The sequence below is a fragment of the Fundulus heteroclitus genome, unplaced genomic scaffold (genome assembly GCF_011125445.2).
Source record: "Fundulus heteroclitus isolate FHET01 unplaced genomic scaffold, MU-UCD_Fhet_4.1 scaffold_491, whole genome shotgun sequence".
Taxonomy (NCBI): Eukaryota; Metazoa; Chordata; class Actinopteri; order Cyprinodontiformes; family Fundulidae; genus Fundulus; species Fundulus heteroclitus.
In genome coordinates, this window is record NW_023396914.1 from 44,804 (window position 1) to 55,861 (window position 11,058).

The 11,058-nt window shown below is 46.2% G+C and overlaps 1 protein-coding gene and 1 long non-coding RNA gene across 3 annotated transcripts; one reads left to right on the forward strand and one right to left on the reverse strand.

The window, feature by feature from the left end:
* Positions 1-861: 861 nt before the first annotated feature.
* Positions 862-8,018, reverse strand: LOC118560853. 2 transcript variants are annotated; one of them, XR_004929641.1, is made up of 2 exons: positions 7,778-8,018; positions 862-2,358 (listed from the first exon to the last, which is right to left on the reverse strand). It is a non-coding gene; the product is annotated as an uncharacterized LOC118560853 (long non-coding RNA). The 2 variants fall into 2 exon arrangements; XR_004929642.1 differs by lacking the exon at positions 7,778-8,018 and adding an exon at positions 7,242-7,290.
* A 163-nt stretch (positions 8,019-8,181) lies between these two features.
* Positions 8,182-10,374, forward strand: LOC118560851 (interferon-induced protein with tetratricopeptide repeats 2-like). The gene is made up of 2 exons (XM_036132366.1): positions 8,182-8,451; positions 8,933-10,374. Exons 1-2 carry the CDS (start codon positions 8,447-8,449, stop codon positions 10,224-10,226), a joined length of 1,299 nt encoding a protein of 432 aa, XP_035988259.1. The 5' UTR covers positions 8,182-8,446; the 3' UTR covers positions 10,227-10,374.
* The last annotated feature ends 684 nt before the right edge of the window (positions 10,375-11,058 follow it).

The following is an 11,058-nucleotide window of genomic DNA, read 5'->3' on the forward strand; positions in this document are numbered from 1 at the left end:
CCAGCACCTCTTCGTCTGGGCCGCCAGGAGGCGGCCGTTGAGGGGGGGGTAGTGTCAGGATTCTCTGTGCTGCTCTACTCTAACTCTATTCCACAGGTGTGTCTGGTTGGCTGAGGAGGCGTGGCCCACACCTGCAGCTCGTTGCAGGCGGCTTCCTCTGGCTTCTTAAGCAGAGCGCTGACAGATGGAAGACGCCAGAGCCTTAACCAGTCGTGGTACGACGTGGCCTCTGTCCCTACGCTCGGACACCAGCTTGTGAGTTTTTGCTCTTCGTTTTTTTGACTAATTTTTGGATCTCTGTTTGCCTCAGATTTTTGTGCTTGGATGCACTCACCCGTCTTGACGTCTCGTTCCGAAGAAACAGACCAGCAGAACCGCCTGCTCAGATTTTGCTCTGGCGCTCCCCTCATACTTCCTGGATGTTACCCAGCGAGGCCTGAGTTCCCCTCTCCCGGTTCCTGCTGGTTCTGCATTCACTCTGGTCAATCCATCTGTCAACCGTTGCCGACGAGGTTCGCTCAGGATCCCTCGCCAGTTGCATCAGCCGTCCTCAGCCACCAGCCGCCTAACTCCAGCTGAGTAGAATCATAGAGTATTCCCGACGCTACTTCTTCCCGGTTAGGTCCGCCCGGCTAAATGGTAAGCAGCGCACTTCTAGCTATTTCCCTGGTTCAACGTTCGTAGTTTCTGACTTCCTCTTTCTTACAGACTCGCCAGCCTTGACGTTCTGACCCAGCCGACTCACCCGTAGTCCCGTCCTTAGATCTGCTTGTTTCTTATAATAAACATCTTAAAACTGTGTTTTGCCTCCCGATCGTATCTGCATGTGGACTCGTCACCTGAAAACCATGACAGAAGAGATATGATAATTTTTTTTATTATTTCTTCATACATTTTCAGACATAGCGATTACATTTTGGGGGTTGGTGGGAGTGTAAAGCCCGGGGACCCGCAAGGTTGGGTGGGAGTGGGAACCCTTTGTATTATAACTGAATTCTCTCTGTAAGCATTAAATTAAATATTTTGGTGGATTGTCTAAAATAAATCAATCATTCATTCATAAATGAACCTTCAACATTTGAATGTTAGGCCTTCAGATTAATGATGATAAAGTTTGTCAACTGGAACTGCTCTAATATTTCAGTGTTGCCACATTTAAAGAACTACACCTCCTCACCTGTTTGAGCGCTCATGTTGGGCTTGAACTAACTTACGTCACTGAAACCTTGTCCAGAGGGTTGACTTGTTAAAGGCTTCTCGTCTATATGAGCGCACATGTGAAGAGTTAATTTACTGCTTCGAGAGAAAAACTGACCAGATTTCACACAGAAAGCGTTTCTCAGCTTTGTGAGTTTTCATGTGATGTTTTAAATTACTTCTGTCACTGAAACTTTTTTCACATGTCTGACAAGAGAAAGGTGTCTCACCTGTGTGGATTCTTGTGTGAGTAATTAAATTTTCCTTTTGGATGAAACCTTTTCCACAAATCTGACACTCAAAAGGTTTCTCACCTGTATGAGTTCTTGTGTGTCGTGTTAAATGAATCTTCTGACAAAGCTTTTCCACAGGTCTGACAAGAAAACGGTTTTGCACTCATATGGGTGGTCAAGTGAGAGGCTAACAGATCATTGCAAGAGAAATGTTTACCACATATTTCACAGGGAAGGTTTTTCCCAGCTGAGTGAATTCTCATGTGAGTAACCAAATTAATCTTTTGATTAAATCGTCTCCCACACATCTGACATGGGAAAGGTTTCTTACCTGTGTGAATTCTTAAGTGACCAGTCAACTGACCGCTTTGAATGAAACGCTTTCCACAGGTCTTGAACGAGAAACGCTTCTCACCTGTGTGAGTTCTTATGTGATCATATAAATAACACGGACTGAAACTTTTACCACAGATTTTACAAAAAGCTCTTTTCTTAACTTTCTTTCTCCTCAGTTTGGTTTCATCTCTATTATTTTGTTTCAACACTTCTTCTATTAATCCTGAGTCTTTATCAAGGTTCTCTTTCTCGTTTAGGTTCTCAGCTTCAGGAGCGTTCTGAGAGGGGAACTGGTCCTCACCAGGTTCTGGTTCTCCATGGTCTCCTTCCTTCATCATTAGCGTATCAGTCTGCTGATTCAGAACAAGCCGCTCTTCAACCTGACTGATTCCAGTTTCACACTGTTCCTCTTTTAACTGCAGAAGTTCTGGTTCCTCCAGTTTAATGTTCACCTGTAGGAATTCGGGTTCTTCTTGTTCCTTCATCACCTGCCGAGGTCTCTCTTGGTCCAAACTACAGTTTGTCTCTTCGTTACAAGGCTGCTGGCTCGCCTGGACCTCCTTCTCCTTACAGTCATAATGATGTGGAAGATCTGGACAAATAAAAGTCTCGTTAATGTGATTATTATAAGAAAAGGTCACTTTAATTATTTTTTTTCCATCTTTCTGCTGTCAAGTCAAACATGTTCAACTCAGCAGCGTTTTAGCTCAGAGCCGTTTCCCTGACATTCAGCCAACTGCAGAGTCCAGTAGGCGTGTAACAATACATAGATTCATATCAATATATTGATTAAATGATAAATTATCCAATTGCATCTATGCAAAATGAGAATATCAATCCGTATCGTCATTTTTAAGATACACCTTTATTTTGAAATTCACAAGACAAGACCAGCCTCTGCAGCCAAGGATCAAAACGCCAAGGTCCCCGCCCTCTACTGCCTCCTGGACGCCTCCCTGGTGAGGTGTTCTGGGCACGTCCCACCGCGAGGATGCCCAGGGGAAGACCCAGGACACGCTGGAGGGACTATGTCTCCCGGCTGGCCTGGGAACGCCTTGGGATTCCTCCTGAGAAGCTGGCCCAAGTGGCCGGGGAGAGGGACGTCTGGGCCTCCCTACTGAAGCTGCTACCCCCCCCCCGACCCGACCCAGGATAAGTGGAAGAAGACGGACGGACGCACAAGACAAGACTATAGTGAACAGGTGATCTAATATTATTTTGAAATTAGAAGAATGCTGATTTGGATTTAAATGCCTGATACCTGTTGGAGTTTAGAAATAAACAGGTCAAATTATAATTTTTTTTGTAAATTGACAATGTAAATAATAGTGATAGATGGGCAGATGATATCGCATCATATTGAACACAGACTTGTGAATGGAATTTAATTGAATTTTAACTGAGTAACAGACTTTGTGATATCATCAAATATATCGTAGTAAATTTGGTATCGTGGTGATCCTCGGCTGCAGAAGCTGGCTCTTGGGACGTGGACTGTCACCTCTCTGGTGGGGAAGGAGCCTGAGCTTGTGCGTGAGGTTGAGAGGTTCCGACTACAGATAGTCGGACTCACCCCGACGCACCGCTCTGGCTCCGGAACCAGTCTCCTTGAGAGGGGCTGGACATTCTTCCACTCTGGAGTTGCCCATGGTGAGAGGCGCCGAGCTGGGATGGGCATACTTGTTGCCCCCCATCTCGGTGCCTGCACGTTGGGGTTTTCCCCGGTGAACGAGAGGGTGGCCTCTCTCCGCATTCGTGTGGGGGGACGGGATCTGACTGTTGTTTGCGCTTATGCGCCAAACAGCAGTTCAGATTACCCACCCTTTTTGGAGTCCTTGGAGGGGGTATTGGAGAGTTCCCCTCCTGGGGACTCTCTCGTTTTGCTGGGGGACTTCAACGCTCACGTGGGCAATGACAGTGGGACCTGGAGGGGCGTGGTTGGGAGCCCAAACGTATTGTGAGGGTTTGCTGGGAACATCTGGCAGAGTCCCCTGTGAGGCGGAGCTTTAACTTCCACCTCCGGGAGAACTTTAAACACGTCCCGAGGGAGGCGGGGGACATTGAGTCTGAATGGACCATGTTCCGCGCCTCTATTGTTGAGGCGGCTAGTCGGAGCTGTGGCCGCAATGTTGTCGGTGCATGTCGCGGCGGCAACCCTCAAACCCGCCGGTGGACACCAGCGGTGAGGGAAACCGTCAAGCTGAAGAAGGAGTCCTACCGGGCTTTTTTGGCCTGTGGGACTCCGGAAGCAGCTGATGTGTACCGGCAGTCGAAGCGGCAGGCGGCTCGGCTGGTCGCCGAGGCAAAAACTCGGGCGTGAGAAGAGTTTGGAGAGGCCATGGAGAAAGACTTCCGTACGGCTTCGAAGCGATTCTGGTCCACTATCCGGCGTCTCAGGAGGGGGAAGCAGTGCAGTACCAACACTGTTTACAGTGGGGGTGGTGTGCTGCTGACCTCGACTCGGGACGTCGTGTTTCGGTGGGCGGAATACTTCAAAGACCTCCTTAATCCCACCAACACGTCTTCCATTGCGGAAGCAGAGCCTGAGGACTCTGGGTCGGGTTCTCCCATCTCTGGTGCTGAGGTTGCCGAGGTTGTTAAAAAGCTCCTCGGTGGCAAGGCCCCAGGGGTGGATGAGATTCGCCCTGAGTACCTTAAGGCTCTGGATGTTGTGGGGCTGTGTTGGTTAACGCGGCTCTGCAACATTGCGTGGACATCAGGGGCAGTTCCCCTGGATTGGCAGACTGGGGTGGTGGTCCCCCTATTTAAAAAGGGGGACCGGAGAGTGTGTTCCAACTACAGGGGAATCACACTCTTAAGCCTCCCTGGTAAGGTCTATTCAGGGGTTCTGGAAAGGAGGGTCCGTCGGATAGTCGAATCTCGGATTCAGGAAGAGCAGTGTGGTTTTGGTCCTGGCCGTGGAACACTGGACCAGCTCTACACCCTCAGCAGGATTCTTGAGGGGGCATGGGAGTTTGCCCAACCAGTCTACATGTGCTTTGTGGATCTGGAGAAGGCCTTCGACCGTGTCCCCCGGGGGATCCTGTGGGGGGTACTCCGGGAGTATGGAGTACCGGACCCTTTAATAAGGGCTGTCAGGTCTCTGTACGACCGGTGTCAGAGTCTGGTCCGCATTGCCGGCAGTAAGTCGGACTCGTTTCCGGTGAGAGTTGGACTCCGCCAAGGTTGCCCTTTGTCACCGATTCTGTTCATAACTTTTATGGACAGAATTTCTAGGCGCAGCCAAGGTGTTGAGGGGATCCGTTTTGGTGGCCTTAGGATTGCGTCTCTGCTATTCGCGGATGACGTGGTCCTATTGGCTTCATCAGGGCGTGATCTACAGCTCTCACTGGAGCGGTTCGCAGCCGAGTGCGAAGCGGCCGGGATGAAAATCAGTGCCTCCAAATCCGAGACCATGGTCTTGAACCGGAAAAGGGTAGAGTGCCTTCTCTGGGTTGGGGAGGATGTGCTGCCCCTAGTGGAGGAGTTCAAGTATCTTGGGGTCTTGTTCACGAATGAGGGGATAATGGAGATCGACAGGCGGATTGGTGCAGCGTCTGCTGTGAAGCGGGCGCTGTACAGATCCGTTGTGGTGAAGAGAGAGCTGAGCCAAAAGGCCAAGCTCTGGATTTACCGGTCGATCTACGTTCCTACCCTCATCTATGGTCACGAGCTTTGGGTCGTGACCGAAAGAACGAGATCCCGGATACAAGCGGCTGAAATGAGTTTTCTCCGTAGTGTGTCTGGGCTCTCCCTTAGAGATAGGGTGAGGAGCTCAGTCATCCGGGGAGGACTCAGAGTAGAGCCGCTGCTCCTCCACGTCCAGAGGAGCCAGTTGAGGTGGCTCGGGCATCTGGTCAGGATGCCTCCTGGACGCCTCCCTGGTGAGGTGTTCTGGGCACGTCCCACCGGGAGGAGGCCCAGGGGAAGACCCAGGACACGCTGGAGGGACTATGTCTCTCTGCTGGGAACGCCTTGGGATTCCTCCTGAGGAGCTGGCCCAAGTGGCCGGGGAGAGGGACGTCTGGGCCTCCCTACTGAAGCTGCTACCCCCGCGACCCGACCCCGGATAAGAGGAAGAAGACAGACGGACGGACGGACGGACGGACGGACGGTTCATGATAAATCTTTTTCACACTCGTGGCTTTTTTTGTGGAGTAGCACAGGGTTTGTTGTTTGGAACAATTCTCTTTGCTATATAAATGCTTCCAATAGAAACATTTCATTAAAATCCATGTATATGTCACACTAATTTAGATATTAAAGACTAGAAGGCATATGACATCAGAAGTCTAAATTCGTCTGCAGGAGCTGTTGTCAGTGATTAATGAAAAACCAATACAAAGGAATAACTGCTTTCAATATTATGTATTTTTAAAGCAAGTGAAAAAAATAAAATAAACCCCACAAAACATACGTTGACCCAAACAATATAAATACAATAAATATATACAACACTGCAGTAGATCTTCATGAATGTGCACAAAACTCCTGCATTTCCCCACCAGTCAGCACCATGTCTGACTGACACGCATTTCAAAACTCCATAGTTTGATTGTCCAGTTATTTGAGGTGAAAATGTCCAAGCGCAAATTGTGTCCAACGGAGAAGAGATGAATCATGAATTGTGTGTCGTTATGATGAGAAGGAAGGGGAAAATGCTACAGACCATCAGCCTCCTACCAGATCAGCATGGAGGGAATATCAGGTTCTCCTGGCCCAGCCAGTTGTCAAAAGCTCACCATCCATTTAACTCTAAAAAGTAGGGTTGGGAATTGAAAAGATTTTCACGATTCCGATTCCTTTATCGATTCTGTGAAAAGATTCGATTCCTTTTCGATTCTCTTTTCAATTCCAATTTAGGGAAAAAAGGAGAACAAACAGTTTGATGATGAGCATCAACTTTGTTAACTTAACTATCACACGACCTTACAAACTAACAAGGTCAAGATGTCCACAGCAAACGTGCAACTGCAGTAACATTTATATTTGTTTAAATAAAAAAGGAATATAAGAACAAACTTAAATAGAGTAGATGAGTTGTTTAGAATACAAGAAGATGTAAGTTTGTTGTGACAGTTGCTTATTAATCTCTCTTTAGATAACCTCAGTCATCTAAATCTAACAGAGAAGCCATCCGTTTAATGAAAAAGCATTACTGTACAATTTTGGGAAATAAACTCGTCTCCCCTTGATTTAAATAAACAAGCGTCACCTTTCTCTCGCTCCCTGAACTGTGGAGCAACTTCATAGCATGTTTTGTTACATCCATCGCAATGCCTAGAATCATGTAAGAATTCCAGCTACCAGTAGTTCTAATTAAACATGCTACCAATAAAGGCTGGATTAACGAGAAAGCCACACTCCCTTAATAACCTCAAAGAGAGGTAGGAAATTGGTTTATTTCCAGAGATGGCATATGATTTACTGGGCACCACATTAAGCACAGCCACTGATGTAAAACTAGCTACTTACCACCAGAGTTGACTTCCATGCTGATCGTAACTTTAGCTTCTGTCCGGTAAGAATAAAAAACACGGCATTCATTAAATTGTATGCCATGTTGTGTGCGCAGGTCTTTCTGCCTGTTGGATCTATTTCCTCTCGCGGATGTATATGCCATTTTGCAATGATTGCAAAGCGTCTCGTTGCCATCTTTCTGTTCCTTAAAATGAAACCAAACTTTCGACCGCTTCCACCGATGGGGCGGCATTTTTTTTGTTTGGTTTTTCGCCTGGTCACGTCTTACTTGCTTACTGAATGCCGTTTGCGTAACTTACGTAAAAAAAACGTGACGTAACTTGCGTAACTTGCTCAGAGCCGCAGCACAACGGAATCGAAAAGAGAATCGTTAAGCGAGCTGCCAAACGGTGCCACGGAATTGAAACACACGGAACCAGTTCTGAACAGGAACCGGTTTTCGATTCGATTCCCATCCCTACTAAAAAGGCATCACCTGGCCAATTCCATATATAGTTCAGTGAAAGGCTACTGCTTGGCTTCAAGCTCACTGGGTATGCATATCTGTAGCTCCTTTGTCTCCAGCTCTCCCCCTCACACCTGACTGGGAAAGCTGGAGCAGGCCTGAATAACCACTCCAGTTGCACTGATTGGCTGAATGCACCATGTGACTAATTGTCATTCTAACCAATGGAGCAGCAAGGTGGTTTATTCCCTGGGTTACATATATAATGTCTATGATGTAACCACTGATCTCTATTTATTCTCTGGATATCCGATTAGCCATTGGTAGTACACGTACACAAGATATCTAAAGTACATATATAGTCAAGCTGATAAATGTTGTAACGGCCTACCATAAGTGTCTAAACTATGATTTACTCCTGCTTTAAGGGAGCGCCCTCTAGTGTTATTGTGGTCAAACTGCCAGAAGGTGCAGCAGTCTACGCCCACCTCGTCCTGCAGCATTCTGTTTCTCTGGATAAGTTTCTATTCCTGTCAAACCAAAAGGAAACTTAAACCCAGCCTCTCCCAGACTGCTTTAACTGGTTTTTCTTCTTGTCAAACTTCACTCCACTGGTCTCTCTGACTTCATATAACCAGGTCCAAACCAGCGTCTGCTCTCAGACTGAGAACTTTCCAGGAGAACCTCTCAGAGACGCTGGAGAAGCTTCAATATCCAGAAACCTTCAGAGACTGGCACAGAAAACAGCTGCAGCATGAGGTGAGTGATGGAATAATGGGAAATATTTGACATTTTGATGAAGATATTCAACTCTTACTGTGTTACTTTAAATCTTTCTCTTCAGCCACATCATCTCTTTCTGTTTTCAGTAGTTTAAAAAAACTTGTGCATAAGTGAAAATTTTAAAGACAAAAGATTTTATCTTCTAAACAACAGTTGATCTTCGATGTTTTCAAACCTTTTCTCCACAAAACATACGTTTTTTTTTTAGACGTATTTTTCAATAAATGTGTAACAGGTTTAAAAGCTAATAAATAACCAACTGTAATTATTTTGGCCATCTTTCTTACCAGAGCATCTGGTGTCAGGTTTTTATTTCCTCCCTCCTTCCTGATACCTTCACAGCTGTCGTTTTAATCACAATTAGCTAATTTTCTCTGAGAATTACAGAGCAGATTAAACCTAACCCTAACCCTACATATCTGATTACTTTTTATTTCTTTACATGATTTTTCACCAGTTCTACTGAGACTTTGGAGTCTGGACTGAGAGCCCTGCAGTGCCACTTTACCTGGGATCTGGAGGCCAGCCGGCAAAACCTGATCTACCTCAGGTATGGATTAAAGGACATCGGCACAGATGAGGGGAACTTCTGGCTGGGTCCCATTTACAACCTCCTGGGGTTCATCCAGAACCAGCTGGGCTCCCCTGAAGAGGCTCTGAGCTCCTTTAACCTGGCCACTGAGACCTTCCAGCGGCAGAAACACGCTGATGAAGGTCCCTGGTTGATGGTGAACTTTGGCAATCTGGCTTGGCTGCACCACCTGATGGGTGAAGATGAGAAGAGTCAGGACTACCTGTCAAAGGTGGATGCTCTACAGAAGAAGAAGGAGGAGCTCCACCCAGAGGTGTGTGCTGAGAAGGCCTGGACCCTGATGAAGTTCGACAAAGAGAAGGAGCAGCAGGCTGCAGAGCTCTTCCAGAGAGCCATCCAGATGCAGCCAGATGTGGTGGAGTGGCAGAGCAGCTACGCCATATTAAGAGCACAAACCTTAGAAGCAGAGATAAAGAAGCTGTATGCTGACAGGTTGGAGGAGCTGAGATCTGCCAAAGAACGAGATCCAGATAACTTGTGTGTCGCTGCTCTTTATCTGGGAGCTCAGGCTGCTGCGATTAAGCAAGAAGCAAGAGAATTAGCTGAAAGGGTTCTAGAAAGGCCCATGAACAACTTCAGTGGCATCGACCCACTACTGACACTTTTCAAAAAGCACATATCTGCAGACGAAGCTGTTGAAATAGTCAAGGAGGCCCTGAGGAGAAATCCTGATTCACGTTATACAAAAAGATCTGCTGCAAAATGGTACACCAAGAAGATCTTCTCTGAGCGAAGCAATCCTGATTCCACGAGGATCGACAGAGCAATCAGTCTGTGGGAGGAAGTGATTGCTGCTTATCCTCAATCTTCCCTTAAAGAAAAGATATCTTTAGCAGACGTATATGCAAAGAAAGACAAAGACAAAGCTGACCAGATTTACAAAGAGCTGCTGGACCAAAGAGATCTGGATCCAGCAGAAAAGCAGATGCTGTTCTGTCGCTACGCGAAGCATTTATACTTCAGCAATAATGAAAAAAGCAGCTCTATTGAGTTCCACCTGGAAGCAGCGAAGATTCCAGAAGAATCAAAGTACCGACAGAATAGCATCAGAGAGCTGGAAAAGACTCTGGAAAGAAATGACGACACGGAAATGTGCGAAAAAATAAAAGAGTTTTTGACAACTCTGAACGTTCAGCCATCAGAACCGAGTCAGGAATAAATATCTTACACTGATATAAGTTATTAAAATGTTTCACATTAATGTAAAACAAAGTTAGAATAAAGTAAATATTGAATTTGTTTGTTCAAGCAGCTGAGAGGTTTTGCTGCATATGCTGTAAACTGTTAACAATTAGAAGAGTAATAAAGGCTTCTGGTCTAACCGTGTCTGAATGAATTTGTTCCTTCAACTTTAATTTTTACATTAAAAACCGCTCTAGTCCAGTTTAGAGCTGCCTCCATCCTGAGGCGGGTTAGTGAAGGTTCTGGAGTCGGATGGCTTTCAGCAGGAATTCTCCAGTTTAGTGCTAAATGCTGATAATGAAGTTCTGTGGGAGTTGATAGTGACCTTCAGGCTCCTGACTTCATACTGAATCTTGTGCTGACGTCTGGAAAGAATTATGAACTAATAAAACAGAACAAAATGGAATCTAATGTGTGAATGTTCTTTATTCAGTAATATGTAGCTTAAACGTTTGCTTGGACATTGATGGATCCCAAATGAGGCGCTGTTAGAAAAGAAAACTCACTCTGTTCTTGGAGAGTCGGATAGAAACCTGAGCTGATATTCTGATTAAAAGCTTCTAGTCAGAGTGGCTCATGTTACTCTGAGCTACCTCTATAGTTATGCTGCTATAGGCTTAGGCTGCTGGAGGACATCAGGGTCTATTTCTCTCTCTCTGCTGAGTTCTCCTACTGCTCTCCAATCTGCATTGTTTGTTGTTATTTCAGCTTTTAGCTTTTTGTTCTCTGTCATTTTTCTCTTCATAGAAGGTACACCTGGTCTGGCGTTCTGTTAGCTGTGACATCATCAGGGGAGGCAGATCATCCTC